The 17,990-nt window shown below is 39.6% G+C and overlaps 2 protein-coding genes across 8 annotated transcripts; one reads left to right on the forward strand and one right to left on the reverse strand.

Moving 5' to 3' along the window:
- The first annotated feature begins 981 nt into the window (after nt 1–981).
- On the forward strand, nt 982–9,601 carry LOC134863677 (putative gonadotropin-releasing hormone II receptor). Of its 4 annotated transcripts, XM_063882310.1 has the most exons (5): nt 994–1,183; nt 2,752–3,883; nt 5,642–6,245; nt 7,694–7,898; nt 8,778–9,601. In XM_063882310.1, exons 3-5 carry the CDS (start codon nt 5,697–5,699, stop codon nt 9,302–9,304), a joined length of 1,281 nt encoding a protein of 426 aa, XP_063738380.1. In that variant the 5' UTR covers nt 994–1,183; nt 2,752–3,883; nt 5,642–5,696; the 3' UTR covers nt 9,305–9,601. The 4 variants fall into 4 exon arrangements, with proteins under 4 accessions (XP_063738381.1, XP_063738380.1, XP_063738382.1 ...); XM_063882311.1 differs by lacking the exon at nt 2,752–3,883 and having other exon boundaries at nt 982–1,183; XM_063882312.1 differs by lacking the exons at nt 994–1,183; nt 2,752–3,883 and adding an exon at nt 1,837–2,381.
- wdr93 (WD repeat domain 93) lies at nt 8,687–17,524 on the reverse strand. 4 transcript variants are annotated; one of them, XM_063882306.1, is made up of 17 exons: nt 17,407–17,524; nt 16,526–16,637; nt 15,794–15,995; nt 15,509–15,573; nt 15,264–15,342; nt 15,074–15,162; nt 14,421–14,505; nt 14,057–14,204; nt 13,809–13,879; nt 13,527–13,616; nt 13,304–13,435; nt 12,786–12,987; nt 12,635–12,695; nt 12,358–12,514; nt 11,888–12,062; nt 11,583–11,717; nt 8,687–9,200 (listed from the first exon to the last, which is right to left on the reverse strand). In XM_063882306.1, exons 2-16 carry the CDS (start codon nt 16,634–16,636, stop codon nt 11,609–11,611), a joined length of 1,776 nt encoding a protein of 591 aa, XP_063738376.1. In that variant the 5' UTR covers nt 16,637; nt 17,407–17,524; the 3' UTR covers nt 8,687–9,200; nt 11,583–11,608. The 4 variants fall into 4 exon arrangements, with proteins under 4 accessions (XP_063738376.1, XP_063738375.1, XP_063738377.1 ...); XM_063882305.1 differs by lacking the exon at nt 8,687–9,200 and adding an exon at nt 10,083–11,021; XM_063882307.1 differs by lacking the exon at nt 8,687–9,200 and having other exon boundaries at nt 10,083–11,717; nt 13,527–13,613.
- Nucleotides 17,525–17,990: the final 466 nt, after the last annotated feature.

A 17,990-nucleotide genomic window follows, 5' to 3' on the forward strand; every position in this document is an offset into this window, starting at 1 on the left:
AACTGTTGTTTAATGTGTCTACGGCAGAATCTTTGAAATATGTTATGGGGGTAAAGAGTTGAGTCTTAAAACAAGTCACTAAACATCTTTTTTTTGGTCCACTACAACAAAATGATTGACATTGCTTCGTTAAGAATACACTATACGCACTTTATGTCTCCATGAGGAAATTAGAGACCTTCAGGAATTCAAACATTTATGTTGATGACAAGAACATCATTAGATATAATTGCAAATGCTATCACAATGTCTAAATTCCCCTAAGAAGGTTCTGACGCTTATTTTATAAACTCATACTCTTTATTATAAAACAATAAAGGGAAGCAGAGCTTAGCTTATTTCCAAAAATGAAAACTATTCCAGAAAATACATTCAGAGTCCTGCCTTCAAACGAGAAGCTTGAACCCCTAATGAGGACAAACATGTCAAAAGTTTTGCACCTTGCTTTCCTCATGACCAACTTGGCAGGTTCTAAGTACTGCACTAATCCCCGGCTCCTATGTGACTTTTGTGACATAAAAGGGTGCCATATTCTCTATAATCTCCAGATTCTGCAGACTTGAGGCTTATTGTGTTTGCAGACATGTTTCTCATGGTCAAAGAAATTATTAACGTTCACGCAGCAGAGGAAGCCTGGGTCCTATCCCATGAATCATGTCTTATGTAATGTGTGGCTGTCCTTGAGAATTTCACACAACATGCACATTTTAAATTGGGATTTTGTGATTGATATTTTTCCACCATTTTTTATGACTTACGTCTTTCTGGCATTTATTTAAAAAACGTGATCTTTCTTTTTTTTTGTTTGTTTTTTTCAGTCGTAACGATCATCAATCACAGTGCCTATTTCTTATATTTTCTAAGAATTATTTCAATGTATGCAGCTGAGGTCAGAACCCCACCCCGCGGTTTGTGTAGCACGGCTCTGATTGGTATGCGCTGTGGATAAAGGTAGAGCAGCTGGAAATGCGCACCGGACCGAACGCACGGAGAGCAGAGGAGCTGGACAGCAGAGGAGCTGGACAGCTGTAGCAGATGTCGGTGGACCCGGTGCCTCGCAAAACTTACAGCAGCAGCCTAAAAAAACGGGCACCAAAACCGAAGAGGCTTCGGTTCCTGCTGGGAGATTTCAATAGCTGGGGTCCAAGATGTGCTCACAGATTTCTCTCTGCTGCAGATGAACGTAAGTTTGTTTTTTCGCATGATGATATTCAGATGATGTTGCAGTTGTAATGTTTGGTCTTGGGCTACACGTGCATTCAGTGTCACAGATGGGAATAATAATATGCCTTTGAAATGCGCAACCGCCTTAGACCTTAATTGATATTTGTTAAGTTTTTTTTTGCAAACACAACATATTTCGTGAATTGACAGCTGTCTGTAACTCTTCCATGTGATTGGAATCATACATCCACAAAAATGCCATTTAAGCATCATTTATGGATATTCATTTTTATGTGGCTTTGATAATTCATGTTAGGTTCCGTCTGTCAGAAGTTATACACATTATGCTTACCATCTGAGTACATTTATCCTATTTAAATAATAATTTGGGATTGATTATAAACAGTGAATGTTGGACAAAGTATAAATGTTTGCTTATCTTTCATTCGAACTTAGAAGAGAGGGTTTAAAGAGAGAAAGGGGGAGAGAGGGAGGGACATAGAAAGAGAGAGAGGATAGATGAGTGATAAGTGCGTCTCCGCGTGCGTAATTGGGCTTAGGCTAAATGACCCGTGCTTTGCTTATCAGATGTAGCATTCGTATATGGGCAATACATACACAATGTGTCATCCATCATGCCATTCTTTGTAAATGATTTCAGATCATCTTTTAAGGAATTTCACATCAGGAGCAAATAGTAAACACGTGAGTCGTGAGACGTAGCTGTTAACAATCAAAACCTGACATCACACGTCTTGATGCTGTGTTGTTTCTTATTAATTAACAGTCTTCAAAAGGGTTTTCTTCGAAACACCTGCCATCCACTGGTCCATGGTGTGGTTTCAGTATTCACAGCACGTCGGTGGTTTGGCTGTACAGGTGTTGGCACCGTCATAACAACTGATGACACGGAGGCTGCCAAGCAATGCACCGTGACACCAAACAAGACACAGTGGACTGATTCTCATTTGCATTTAAAATCACAAACACATAATATTTTCGTGCTGCAGTTAAACAACATCTAGTTTGGGCTCAGAAAACCAAGATTTCTGGCCCACTGTGGTTAGGGGAGAGTGGGGTAATTTGTGCCAAGGGGCAAGTAGTGCCACCCCTGTTATCTAGAAAACCATAGAAGAAGTTGCTCATGTGACCACATATTTTTGAAGAGGCATCCATTTCAATCATCCTGCAAAGAAGGGAGACACATGGCTTGAGAGGTAAGCACATTTAAGTTCAAAAAACAATTTTTTGCCCTCCAAAGTAAAATTTCTATGATCAAGGTTTTTTGATTGCTGTGTTTGAACAATTTTAGACAACTTTGAAAACAGTTCACACATGTTTTAGTGCTTTAGTAAGCTACACCATGAGTCTATACAGTTAGCATGATGCTAGCTCAAAACAGCTGGGGGATGCATTTTTTCAAAAATGGTGGGCTTGGGGTAATTTGTGCCAAAGGGCCTGGGTTAAGTTGTGCCAGTGGCACATTTGTGGCATATTTACTATATATTACTTTATTGTATTTTATTGTTATTGTACATTGTATTCTTACATTTGATCACTAAAACTATGTGGCATTCTTAATTTTAGACCAAAATCCATCATGCCACGCAAATACAAACAGAAGACAGACAGGATTTCAACTCCTCTTGAGTTGGAAAGAGCAGTGAAAGAGGTGTAACAGGGGAAGACCATACGTCAGGCTGGAAAGGAGATGAAGATCTGCAGGATGACAATAAAAAGATATATGGATAAGAAAAAAATAGGAGAAGTAACAAAGCCAGGCTATGAAAGAACAGCAGTCGCCAAACGAGTCTTCAATGAGAACATGGAGAAAGAGCTGGCTGACCATATTAAGACACTAGCAGCAATGTTTCATGGCATAGGTGTCATGAAATGCCGTGAACTGGCTTTTGAGTTCGCACAAAGAAATAGCATTGGCATGCCTGCCAGCTGGACCAGAGACGAAAAAGCAGGTTAGATCAAGTATAGGCTATTGGATAGTTATTTGGAGCGGATAACTTATCTGAATGTAAACTGCAATGTGCTGATAAACTTTGAACCTTTTCTAGGACCTGATTGGTTCAACGCCTTTAAAGCACGCTACCATTTGGCATGCTGCTCTGACAAATCCTGAGCACTTATCAAGTGACGAATCTGGTTCTTCTGCTCACTTGGGTTATGTGTCTCCAGAAGTCATTCTTCCCTTGCCAAAAGCCACAGAAAGAAAGAACAGAATTGTAAGAAAGAAAGTGAAAACAAGAATCGTGACCGACACACCTGAGAAGATGGAGTTGGAGAAGGCTCACAAAGGAAAAGAAGATAAAAAGGCTGAACAGGAAAAGAAAAAGAATGAAAGAGAGAAGAAAAGGGCTCTGAAAGCTGCAAATCAAACCAAAACCAAGAAGAAAACGGCTGTGTACAGTAGCTCAGAAGAAAGCTCCACCACCAATGATGAAGCAGAAGATGGCCTGGAGAAGACACACAGCAGAGAAAAGGAACGGGCTGAAAAGAAGAAAAGGAGTGGAAATAAGAAGGGGGCTCTGAAAGGGTCAAAACCAACCAAGCCCAAAAAGGAAGTGCTCTCCAGTAGCTCAGAAGAGAGTGACTTTCCGATTCCACTTAGCGATGCCACTCATTATGAGAGTTCAGATGTCCAGAGTGATGATGATGATGGACAAGGATCTATCTGCTGGTGACTTTGTCATTGTGAAGTTTGCAGGTAAAAAAATCCAAATCCTATAACTATGTTGGATTGGTGGAGAATGTTGAAGGTGACGAGATCAGTGCAAAGTTTCTGAAGCAAAGTTGTAAGAGGTCTGTTGATGGAAAGCCCATCTTCACATTTAGAGAGAATGATGAAGGAGTCATCCCTAGAGGTGATGTGCTCAAGAAACTACCCACACCACAAAAACTTGGTGGGACAGCCAGAAGGGAGTATAAGTTCACATTCCCCTGCAGCATTGACAAGTGGGATGTTCAGTAGTAGGCCGAATCTGTGAAGAGATTCAGATGCAGATGATTTGCAGAGGACTAGGTGCTCATTTTGGAATTTTAATTTTGTTCTGAGTATGTGTTCATGTGGCGCTAGGCCTTGTTTAAGCAAATTGGCCACACCACAAAACTTGGTGGTACAGCCAGAAGGGAACAGAAGTTCATATTTCCCTGCAGCATTGGACAAGTAGGATGTTAGGTGTTCATAGGCCTTGTTATAGAAGTGGCCTTTGATGTTGTTAAAACTTTAAATACACATTAAATAAATAATGTTGTATTGAATTTGTCTTGCTTTTATATAGCATTATTGTTTGTGAGATTAAAATGATCTGTTTTACTTCAATTATCAATGGCACAATTTACCCCAGTGAATTTTCTCTAATGGCACAACTTACCCCGCACCGGGGGCAGGTTGTGCCACAAAACCACTTTTTTTTCTAAAGCTATATTTCTCAAACAGTTTATTTAAGATCTGAAGTGATTGTTCCCAGGGATGCACAACATCCTAAACTATATGTACATATTTTAGTTGGAGGCATTACTGTAATCCCCTTGCTTTAAAGGCACTTTAAGTAAAAAATTGGCACTACTTACCCCACTCTCCCTATAGCTTTTCTAAACTTGTTGGCAAAATTAATATTTTAGTTTTAATATAATAATCTTTATTGAATTCATTATTCAACCCAGAAAAAACGTTTTGGCTTTCTATGCTGTGTTTATAATACATTGTAACCCTTATTATAGCTGTGTATGAGTATAGGTTGATTATGATTATAGCTATCAGCACTTAAAGGTTTTGATAATTGGATGTTTTAGCTCAAGTTTAAACATCAAGCTTTAAATATACGCAACACAACATATTTTAAATGAGTTCCACTTTACTTAAAACTCACCAATAACCATACTGTGATTTATGATCTCATTGCATTATAAATAGATTGTAATTGGGAACAACTATGGGAATTATACTTTAAATCATTATCAAAATGTGTTTTAATTGTTGTTATAAAGCATTCCTAATATTTAGGAGTGCTTATAACTATAAATATAACATTTCTGAGCAGATTGTAACTCAATGTATTATATTGACATAAGTGTTTATCAGAAGTGTGTCTTCTCTGTTCCTATGCTGTTATGATTACTCAGTTATTTAGAAAAGCACAAGCCATTTTTTAAATTGTATTTGCCTATTAGCACGATAATATGCACCAGGAAGTCAAGGAGTTGGCTAAATGGAGTGTATTCATCATCGACATCCTCCTCACAGTTTATGACCTTTGCCTTTTCTACTTCACTCATTTGCAATGTGGCAAACAGATACTTCCATATCTGCATATTACTTCCTCTTGATTTATTTTTCATTCATTGAATTTGTGTCTTTCTTTTGCAGCACAGATTTCTTTGGATAACCTTCGCCAACTTCATGGCCCGTGACTCACCCATTTTGTTGTTTGCCTCCTTTTTTTTGCTTCACTCTCCTTACCAGCACCGATCTTCATGGTTGATGAGCAGAATGTGGATTCCTCTGTTGACCTCAGAAAATGAATGCCACCCTGTGTGACTCTTCATCGACCATGTTTCATCTGACAACAGACAGCCAACTGAACTCTAGCTGCAATGGCTCCTTGCCCTCTTCTAACTGGACAGCGGGGGACGATGCTTTGCAGCTGCCCACCTTCACAACAGCAGCTAAAGTCAGAGTGGTCATCACCTGCATTCTCTGCGGAATATCTGCCTTTTGCAACCTGGCCTTGCTGTGGGCAGTGCACAGCGACGGGAAGCGCAAATCCCACGTCAGGGTGCTGATAATCAATTTGACAGTGGCTGATCTGCTGGTGACCTTCATCGTGATGCCCGTGGACGCTGTGTGGAACATCACAGTCCAGTGGCTGGCTGGAGACTTTGCCTGCAGGCTGCTGATGTTTCTTAAGCTGCAGGCAATGTACTCCTGCGCCTTTGTCACCGTGGTGATCAGTCTGGATAGGCAGTCAGCCATCCTAAACCCTCTGGCTATCAGTAAAGCCGGGAAGAGGAACAGAGTCATGCTGATGGTGGCGTGGGGCATGAGTGTCATGCTGTCTGTCCCTCAGGTAAGGCCAGCTGAGGTCGGGGGTCTGCACTGGTTCATTAAAGAGGCTGTAAACATGTTCTCATTAAAGCGTGGGTAGAAAACACTGGAGAAGCCAGCCTAAGTAAGATAGATTTTAAAAGATTCAACCAAAACATCCAATAAAACTCCTTCCCAATTAAAATAGCTAGCAGCACTAGCTTTAAAAGTCTCTAAAAACTGGTGGATAACATGACATTTTCACCTTTCATTTAGCAGGGGCTCTTATCCAGAGCAATGAGTGCAATAAACCATGAAGTTAGCTTCAAATTAGCAAACCTTTTGAGTGCTACATTTAGTTTGTCTTCTTTATGTTTAATGGCCAAGGTGCAGGAGGAACAGGTGGGTTTTCTGTCTGCGGAGGAAGATGTGTAGACTTTGAGCAGTCCTGTTATCCGCAGGGAGCTTTCTATACCATTTTGGAGCCAAGAAAGCAAAGATAGCAATCACTAAGAAATAGTCTTTTCATGCCTCCCTCCGAAGCACCTTCAACAAAGTTATAACTATCAACGTAGACAACTTGTTAAAATATCTGTAGTAGATTTCAAGATGGCAGCGGGTGGAGCACCAAAACAATGCAGTCCAGTGATTTACAATTCAAAAACCCAGACGGAAAAGAAGCCAATTAGCAAGAAGAGTTCCTCGCCAACACGTTTTGTTTAGTTAAAATGAAAATCATTAATACAGATCTGCACACTGTAGCTGCCTTAAGGGCAATTTATTTAAAAGCACAAGAGGATATTCAGCTTACTCTCTTCTTCAGTTGTGCAAATGACCTGTAATGAATGGAGCTGCAGAGTGCAAACCTCAATTTGTGTTTGAAATTGTCTTCTGCTGGTCCAGATACTGCTTTCTTTTGTCAATATGGAATGCCATGTGGGAGGATGTGCAGGCGAAAGGTGTAAAACATATTTAAGGATCTTTTTATTTGCACAAAGAAATGCGAAGGGTCGTGTTCAGGAAATGAATATGTGTCCTGTGACCATAAGTGCCCATCTGTATGTTATTGATCTGATTAATATTCAAGTCTCACAAAGAGACCAAATCGTACAACCATTTCGTCCCAATAACACTTATTGTAACCAATGGCTGATATAGCATGCTTTTATCACTTGTTATCTAATCGGATTTTGGTCAATTTTTCTATCAAGACAAGAAGCATGGCCAGCAGTTTATTCCCTTTGAGGTAAAAGTAAAGCCAGTAAAAAAACCTGAGCAATCCTAAATGATCCTCAAAAACAAATATCTTACTCAAATCAATAACTATCTGCATGTGTAAACAGCACTATAGTAGGAACATGTGTTTCCTACACATCTTGATGCATGTCTTGTCCTGAGACAGCCTTTATGGAAAGTTATTTCTGGATCTTTTGCAGTAGCCATGGATGTTACCTCCACACCTTTCTAATTGTTGTTCCTTTCCCTGCTCAGATGTTTCTTTTTCATAACGTGACCATCATCCACCCAGAGGTCTTCACTCAGTGCACCACACGTGGTAGTTTCAGCACTCACTGGCATGAAACGGCCTACAACATGTTCACTTTCTCCTGCCTGTTCCTGCTGCCTCTTGTCATCATGATCACGTGCTACACCAGGATCTTCTGCGAGATCTCCAAACGACTGAAAAGGGACAATGGTGAGGTCAAACAGAGGCTCTGTGGATCTGTTCACTTCTGTTCTTCTTCTTTTAAAAACATAACTGCTGCTGCAGTTTGTCTGATCCTTTTAGTAAAAGGGCATTGAGAGAAGCTGGGTTGTTGGTGGTGTATTGCTCTTTGCTCTTCAACCCTGTAGAGCCTGAGTGGGTATGACTGGAATCACATCCATAGTGTTGATGTCAGTAACTTTGAAAAAATCAATAATCTCTTATCTGTCCTTCAAATGTATCTTAACTAATCCAGACTAACAGGATGATATCAGGCTGAACTAATCCTGTTTATTCTCACCCATTTGGTTCCATCCTTGATGAAGTTACCTTGGTGTGCTCTTATTGGAAATGATCACATTAGGGCAGTTATGGAGAACTTGAAGTGAAAATCTTAAACCTGTTGTGAAAATAAACCTTACTTATACCTCTATGAGTTCTGAAGGTAATCATTACATTGTAGTGTTCAAATTATAAATATCGATTTATATAAATCTATCTATAAATACCACATTCTCTGGCTCCATTGGACTTTGTAAAAGTTTGAACATTTTAGTTGAGTTTGTCTCTTTTTTTCTTTCCCAAACTTTTTTCTTTTAAATGAACTTTGTCCTTTTATTATGAAAATGAAATTCATTACCGGTATTACAGATTGTGTTAAATTAACCTGCGTGTCCTCTCCTTTAATCCTCTTTATATAGACAGCCTTTCTTAATGACTCAAAAAAAAAGCAAGCCACGTGTATTTGAAAATAATTATATTTTATAGTCAATCGTCCATCCAAAAATGTTCCATGCGCTTAAAGCCAGTCTCTCTCACTTTGCTGCTGAGTGACTAATTTGAAATAATGTTCTTGTGTTCTTCCCTCAGTTCCCTCCAATGAAGTGCACTTGCGGTGTTCAAAGAATAACATCCCCAGAGCGCGGATGAGGACTCTAAAGTTGAGTATAGTGATCGTCTCGTCTTTCATTATCTGCTGGACTCCATACTACCTGCTGGGCCTGTGGTACTGGTTCTTCCCCAATGACCTGGAGGGGAAGGTCTCCCGCTCCCTGACGCACATCCTGTTCATCTTCGGGCTCTTCAACGCCTGCCTGGATCCTCTCATCTACGGCCTGTTCACCATTCACTTCCGAAAGGGGCTCCGGAGGTTTTACTGCAAAGCCAACACAGCGTCCAACCAGGAGAACCTCACAGTCCTGTCTTTCACCTGTGCCGCCAACTCTCTGCCGCTGAAGAGAGACGGGAGCCCAGTGAGCCAGGAGAGGATCATGCTGTGCGGTGACGACGACACTAAAGCAGAAATAACCATCAGCCTTCTAACTCCAGACAATGACACGGAGCGAGATCCAAAACAGTCCAGCCCCGAGAGCATCATAGGGGAATGCACTGTATGAGGCTCCCTGACTATTTTTACAATAGTTTTATTTATTTCAATTTATTTTGTGTTTGACCGTCTGATATGTGGGGTCCTGTATTTCTTGAATAGTATGTGCCATTTTGGTTTACTTCACATGCTTCTGTGCAAAGTTCATAACTTTGGATTGGTTGGAGAGCGCGGTAGTTTGGTTTTCTTGAAGATCAGCTTAATACAATCACACCAGACTGACATCACACACTTCTGTTAGAAGGAATGTTTATTGCTCTGTACGATTTAACTTGTGGGTATTTTTGAATTAAATGTATTCACTAAGGTTTGAAGTGTGTGAATCTGTTGCTGTCGAAAGCATTTTTCAGAGGGTAAATGGAAACAAGCTGTGTGGGGAGAGATAAACAAATCAAATTAAATTGTAAGCACGCAAATCCCTGTCGCACGGCAATGCCAGGCCATTTCTGAGCAGATCTGTTCTTCAGACACTTCCTGAGTCATAGCGTCCAAATGGAAAGGCCATTTATACCCTTTGAGTGTGACAAATTGATATTGGAAGAGTTAACAAATAATCTTCCTCTCTGTGATCTTTGGAAAACAAAAGCATTTTCCAAAAGAAGCTTCTGGTGCAGTGACAGATTTGCATATCATAGGTTCATGATAGTGTACTCAAAATAAATATTGAATTACTATTTATTAAGGAACATATAATATACACTCATAAATGAACTCTGAAAAAGTGGAAAATTGCTTTATTTTTCATGTTTTATGAAATAAATTATGAGAAACTGTTTTTTAATCTGGGCTGTAATTTATTTGGAAGATTTTCTAGGTGAATTTCTGCTAAGCCCATATCATATTAAACAGTACTAAGAAAACTTGCATTGTTTCAATTGATGCCTGCATCATTCTTCTTTTATTAACCTTCACTGAATGAATTCCTGCATGCATTTACTCTACCTGAACGTGAAATCGAGTGCACCAAATAACGCCATGTATACATAAACATTGTTTGCCTCCAGGATAAGAAAAATAATCCTTATTTAAAACATAACCTTAGGGAAAACATTTTCTATTTGCAACTACACATCTGGCTTTATCAACTATTGTTTCAACATGTAATAATCTTTATGAAACAAAATAAGTTCAACAGTTTGACATTTCGCTTCAGAGGCAGACCATTTTCTGATAAGGGATTCTCTGTTATTGTTTTACTTTTGCACTAATGAGAAAAAATGCCTAAAAAGGCCATCGCTGCAGATAACTGGACATTTCCAGGCAAGGGCAAACAAAGGGGCTTTGGAGCTGGGGGTGACAACAAATGCTGATAAAGCACAATGCCTCAAGCAAATGACTAAAAAGCACAAAACCAACAGCAAAATAACAACAATGAGAGATAGGTTTCTATTTTGTGAGCTTAATTATAGGCTGCACTGTTTGACTGTCTAAATTTGGATATCTTAAATAGATCACCTGCGCTATCAATGATATTTGGGCCCTTTGCCGTCACCCTCAGTAATTTCTTTATTTCATTTATAATGAGGCTTTTGAGCACATATTCAAATCGGTTTTCCGTAGCAGTTCATTTTCATACAGTCCCATCTGATATGCTGAAGATGCAGTACAACAATGGAGATAGGTGTTTCCATGCAAACGGAAGGAGAGATGTCATCCAAGAAATCTCTGTCAAATGAACACCACCTGCACATTGAAGCTCAAGAATTCAAATCTGCTGCCATTCCGAGCTAATAAAGAGAGAAAATCATGAATAATTCAACAGTGTGAGTCCCTCTCACATATTGCCTTCCAATTTGCTGTTCCGCTATGGTACTCAATACAAATAGGCAATATTTAGCTCCTTTTTGCTTCTTAAGCCCAAACATATTTTCACATACTGTTATAGGACAGACTTTACAACTCCAAATGTACTTAAATACTTCTTGCACCCTGTTTTATTTTTTGTGTGTCCTGTCATTAAATAAAACTTGACATATGAGACATTCAAGGACCCCAAAGGAGTCATAATCAGTCCAAATACACTCATCCTTTTACATAAAATATCAGAGAAGGCCTTCCAGCACTGCGTATAACAACTTATACAACATATAAAAAATTAAAAAGTCCTTTTTGTAGTTAAGCTGATTCAGGATCAGTGTCTCAAATATGTTTGATGGTTCTTGCTTAAAACCTGGAGATAAGGTTATGTTGGTACTGTATGGTCACATTTGGACCAGTAATTAAGAGTCTTATATGCAGGGTGCACATCTTAAATGGCATAAAATGAACATGCAGAAATACAATAGTACCTCAGAGCAAAACAAGATGCTGTCCCTCAGCTGGCTGCAGCTCTGCTCTGTCTCTGTTGGTCCAGCAGTGCAGAGTCCTGCAGCTGCTTCCATGAGTGTGTTATCGCGTTGTTCCTTTCATCCACAGACAGTGCTCTTCACATGAAAACACAGGGAGTACATGATTAGAAACTACTTTGACATTCAACTATGGATAGTTTGTGCCTTGTTGTTTGGATTGGATTTAGTCATACTGTGTGGGAATATATTATCAAAAACAATCGGACTCAACATATCCTGATTATTATAAACAAAAAGCAAGCAACCTTTGCTGGAGGTAGATATTGCAGGCTTCCTCTAGTGTGACACCTCTCAGTGTGTTTTGTTGTCTTTGAGAGTCTGGATGTGAAATTATATACTGCTTGATGATGTCAGACTCTCCAAAACGGAAGACGAACAGCTGGCTCTGTCTCCCTCCGCTGCAGCTGGAGTCCTGCTCGCCTGTGTGAGACATGAAAGCCTTAAATGACAGCAGTTCAGATTTCATTTGGGACAGTAGCTCAGTCTGTAAAGGTCCTAATTGGACAAAATACAGATGTTGGACTCTTAGCAGACCTAACAATATGTCCTCTCAAACCCTGTTTGTCGATGTGTGTATTTTCTTTCTCAGTGAATAACGTAAAATAACAACAAAAACAATGAAATGTATTTCCCTCTGGGGATTAATACAGGAAGACTTCTTTTCTCCTGTTCTGGTCCAAAGCAAACATAAATAAACATTTGGCTGTGGGTTTACCTTGTATGATCAGGGTCTGCTGTTTATTGTTCAGAGCATAAACAGGACTGCAGGGAGTGGAAACCTGACAAGCTTTGGGAGGATTCAAGAAGCACACTGTGGTTTTGTTGGGGACATCTTTGAGGGACATTTTTCCATTTCTTTGCATCACAAGTGTCTGGTCGAAGCAAGAAAAACAAGACAGCAGGATCCAGAGAACATCAAATATAGTTATAGAGGTTAAATCATTCCCTTTGCATTATGAGCTTTACACTTTTTATCAACAACTTGTTTCTACCAAACTCTGCAGGAACGGCACTGATGCAATGACAGTCGGGATGTCTCCGCTGTCTTTTGGCCTGCAGAGATAGAGGACATTATTGTTTGATTGCATTTCATTTGACAGGAAAAATAAATACATTAATTTGGAAATATGTACAGTAGGTAACCTCTCATTGAGCTGCGCTGTGCAGGATTGAGCCCCTCGTCCTGTGGTGACTGAATGAATCGTTCCACTTTTACACAACACTAAAAGACAGACTGTTGCAGCCGCTTGGGAATCATCAGCAGACTCAGGACCCAAATCCACAAACTGCATCCTGAAGAAAGCACTGTCTGTTGCTGACACTGGGACGACAGACAAAGGAGAACCTGAGAAAAAAAAAGAAGAAATCAGAATCAAACCAGCCATAGCTTTTTTACGAACGTTGGAGGCAAAAGGTTGTGTTATGATTCTGCCTCATTGATGCTTTTCAGTGAAGTTTCTTCTGGGGAAATCCTAAAATAACTCAAATAACCGACACTAAGAGCTTGATAGGACACACTGAATCATGTTAAGGTAGATTGATGTTTTTTATATGACAATTCCATTAAGGAGAAACCAAATAAACTGAATTGCTCTAGTTGAAAGACACTTGGCTTGGATAGGATCATATTTTTGGAATACTACTCCATGATGTTTGCTCACCAGACAGCCTGTCCCACACACACACCAACGCATCGTCGAGCCCAAGAGCAATGAAACGGGTGCATCTACTAACAGCAGAGCAGAGGATCTCCTTTGCATTCGGCCACAACACATCTGGCATGGGTTCCACATCTGCTGCAAAAAGAGAAAGGTCAAATCTATGCCTAGTAACAACACACTACATGTGTTAACAATGTGAGCACCCAGCAGATAAATATCCTACCTGGTTTGTTCTTTGGTGACTTTTGTAGCAAATAATGAAAAAGATTATGGCTGCCACTCCACCACACACAGACAGCAACAGGCAATGCTGCTGAGAAAAGGTCAGAGATTAAAGATGACGCAAATAGAAGCATGGCCTGCCACTGCAGATATGATAAGGCCTTGATTGAATGAATATGAGGGATAAATCAACAGGGATTTATTAGGTAGCAACTGCAATTGTCAAATGTTTTTTTAGTGGAAAAGGCTTTGAATAGTGGAGGCTCCCACATCCATTACACACCGGGCTGATCCTTTGCATGACCGTCACCAGGAAACTGAACACAAGGCAGAAGAAAGTGCTGGGTGCAACGCCTGAAAAAGGATTTCATGTAGATTAAGAGAAAGAAGTGTCTGCTTTTACATTTAGGGTTTTACATTAATGGTCTTTGAAAGGACTTCCATCAAAGACCATGCGAGCAAATCTAAAACAGAGCTATCATGTTTCTTAGCTGTGACTTGCTGGTCGTAATTGTGAAAACCTTATCGAACCTTGGGCTTTCATTTCTTTTTCTTGCTTCTGTATCAAAAGGCTTTTCATCCCTTTGACGACTGCTGCCCGTGTCTTTTTCCAGAGCCAGACAATGTGTGAAAAAGTCGTTCTTCTGCAACAGCTCGAGTGGACCATCCAATTCTGTCCCTGAAATACAGCTGGGATATTGACTTTTATCTTTAATTTATGTTCATGCTTATTATTTTACTTCAATGTGTCACCTACAGTCTGTGCTTGTAAGCAAAGAAATCTAATAACTTTCACTTTTTTCACAATTTAAAAAGAGAGAAAGATATACACAGGCCTCTGCATCTACCACCATCAAACTACTGCAATAGATGGTTGCTCTAGATGCAATTATACCTGCTGGAGTCTTGGGTGGCTGGATTTTAATTACCGCAGCAAGTGGAGACCATTTCTCGTCCACATCTGCAGATGAGCCTGGGTCCTGAGGATTAAAATAACATTCCAACTGCTTGAAATGTCCTCTGAACTTGAAACTCAAAGGCATAGGAGTATCTGACACCAGATAAACCGGCGTAAATTCTCATTAAAACTAGAAATCCCTGTGGGAAAATCCTTCCCAGCTATGTTGGCAATAACAGAGAACACAGGAACATGTATTGTTATGTATTATTATGTCCACAGAAAAGAAGAAGAAAACGGCAACCACTCTGCAGTGCAACACGCTCCAAGGGTAGCACTGTGTTTAGAAAGCATTGAGTCAAAGTACTTTTCTGTTCTTTATGCCATTATCTGTGCACATATTCTAGCATGTTGTTATTTTTAAGTCTCAACTGCAGCCCGTTTTCTTTCTGTACATTTTAAAACTACTGACTGAACAAACATACTTAAAAAATACAAACTTGTGTTAGATTCAATGATGCCTTATGCTCTTTTATTTTTGTAAAGCACTCGCCTGGTGTTGAAAAGTACTATATAAATAAACTTGCCTATCCTTGTATTGCCTAATACGCAACCATGTAAAATCCAACAATCAGGTTTCAGTACAATACCTGGTTTTGTGATGATCGTTCCATCTCTAACTCTTTGAGCCAAGCCTCTGAGGGGAAGTGATAGACCTCGAGCCAAACGTCACTGTTACCTTATAGAGAAATGAAAATCAAGCAATAAATACTTGAAAGAGCAGCCTTTAATTAAAATCATTAATTCAATAAATGAGCTATACAGAAAGTGTGTGCTTACAGCTGATTGACGCCACTCCATAATCTCCCCCTTCAGACAGTACAAATGTCAAGCAAATGCTCCTTTTGTTGATATTTTCCTGATATTGAAAGGAATTCATTATTTAAAAAAAAAATTACTCACGTAAGTACATACAATGAAGTATATCCTATAAATAAACACACACAAACCAAAAACAGTTTGACTTACTCAACAGTGTGTGGAGGACAGTCAAAGTCTCTGAAGAATTGACAGACAATACGTACCATGCTGTTGATAACACTGAGGAGGTGAATGCTTTCACAGTGATATGCAAAGACTCTGGCAACACCTGCAGAGAAAGATGGAAGGAAGTTATTTCAGTAGGACAAACATTTTCAACACTAGTTGTAACCGTTCTTTTCCATGTGTCTCAGGGCCTTTCAGTAATCATTTGTGACTTAAGGATCATGCAAAGCATTTCCAGTGTACAAATAAATGTCAATCCGTCAATATCAGACTATCTATACATGTTTAATGCAGGAGAGGGACGAGAGAGGCACTATACCCACCCATATTGTCAACTGTGCCGAGCAGATAAGCTGTCTCAGTCATTCTTGTGATTTGAATAGAAGTCATTTCTATCCCATCCTGCAGCCACTCTGCAGTGCAGAGCAGAGAAGATGCACACCACACAGAGAAACCCCGGGAGTGACCCAGGCTGAGGAACCTGCCATCCTCAGAGCATGCCAGGCAGAAGGTGCTTTCTGGAAGCTGACAGATAAGTCACAACAGAGAAAAAGTCATTCCTTTTAAAAAATTCAATAACCTATTTCTTAAGGTCTGTTCATTGGATTTAAGGACAGGTAGTGTGAACATTACAACGGCACCACTCTGAGCTAACCGAAGAGATGGGATAAAGCAAAGCACATGGAAAAGACAATTATGATAGAACAGAGGTATAAAAAGGAAAAATAAAATGGTTTACATGATTCAATAAATACATATTATATAGCAAATGAACAACACTGATCACAGAAACAGGTGAAAATAAAGAGGACCTTATCACATCCTCACAATCACATGAGGTTTATGAGTCAGTGGTTTCTGTTTTGTTTAGTAAAAGCATTTTAGAATAAAAAAAAGGTCTTAACGCGCCTGTAGAGCCCTTTGTAAATATTTGTCATTCGACTAAGGGTCAAAATAACAGAGTTTAGAAATAGTTGTGCCAGATGGTTTCTCAATCATGTGACAAGAATAATTTCTCAATAATAATCCAATAACTGTTGATCTCCCTTCTATACCTGTGTTGCACGTTGCATTTCCAATGTAGGCGTTTTCTTCATGGAGTTTTCTGTGCTGCAAGCTGCTTTCATGTTTGAGTCTGGGGTGCGTTTCCTGGTTGACGTGGACATCCTATGATCAGAAAATGTTAATGTTAAATAAAAAAATCGTTTTTTTCTAAACTTATCAACTTCAAGTTACAACCATTGTAAATATCAGTGGTGGAAGAAGTACTCAGAACTTGTACTTTTAAGCAGGAATAATACAGTGTTGAAATACTCAGAGGTAAAAGACAAGCATTCAAATGTAGTTAAAGTACACACAAATACACAAATTACTTAAAGGAAGTAGTTTAAGAAATAATAGAAGATAAAAAAACATGCAGAAAATATTTGTGCAACTGAAAGGAGTTATTTCTTTCTCCCTCTGCGTGGGCCCAGTACAAAGTAAAGTTAGTACCTCAAATTGTACTTTGGTACAGTGCTTGAGTAAATGTACTCAGTCACTTAACATCACTGCTTACAACTCTCTCATAAACTTCCCAACCGTGTTAAACATAGGACAAAACCAAGTGAAAAATAAGAGACTACCGGTACATACTGTGCATTACAATGAAAAACGTTACCTTAACTGTTTGGGCCATAGACTGTATATATAGACAATATATACAGTCTATGGTTTGGGCCTACAGTTCAGAAGCAGGCATGTTAGCCTGTTAGCCAAACTACAGCTAACAACAGTTCACCGAAGGTAAAGCTAATCCTATAAAGCTATAGCCACTACACACATAACGTAGCTCTTTGCATAGCTCAACTGTGAGTTAAAATATAAAGATAAACATATGGATATATATCCTCGAAATGTCCTTTCGTGTCACATGCTGCTAAATCTGCGGGTTTACCTTAATTTGTCACACCAGAGACCGTGGAGGTTAAGCGTATCACTGTTGTCATGACAACTGTTGCCATGTCTTCAAAAGATTACCTTAAATTACCCTACTTGAAAAGCAGTGCCATATGGTGGCACAGTGTTCATTGTGTCAGATATCGTTTTATTTGCGTCGGTTAGGAAGCTGTTACGGATGAATTGCATTCCAATATCTGTCAAACAGCAGCTGCTTAGGAATCGTCTTTCAATAGCAATAGGTACAGCCTACACACAATTTGAAGGTGTGTCGCCTCATCTTACATCCCTTCAAATTCAATCTTCTATAGTGAGGAATTGCATAAACTGTTGTTTTGTATAGTCTCGGCCCTCCAAACAGCCTTTGGGGTTTGTATTTGTGTGTGTTTTTGTTTATGTTGTAACTTAATGGCGTTTTATACATAGGATAAGCCTATGCAGTGCCGGCGCTAAGGGGGGGCATTCGAGGGCCGTGCCCCCCCTAGCGGTCATTGATGCCCCTCCTACCAGCTGTGAAGCATATTCTCGATCTGTCCCAATCGACTATAATTGACGCTGAGTTCGAAGTTGCTAAAGAGTTTT

Source organism: Eleginops maclovinus, chromosome 4 (assembly GCF_036324505.1).
Source record: "Eleginops maclovinus isolate JMC-PN-2008 ecotype Puerto Natales chromosome 4, JC_Emac_rtc_rv5, whole genome shotgun sequence".
Taxonomy (NCBI): domain Eukaryota; kingdom Metazoa; phylum Chordata; class Actinopteri; order Perciformes; family Eleginopidae; genus Eleginops; species Eleginops maclovinus.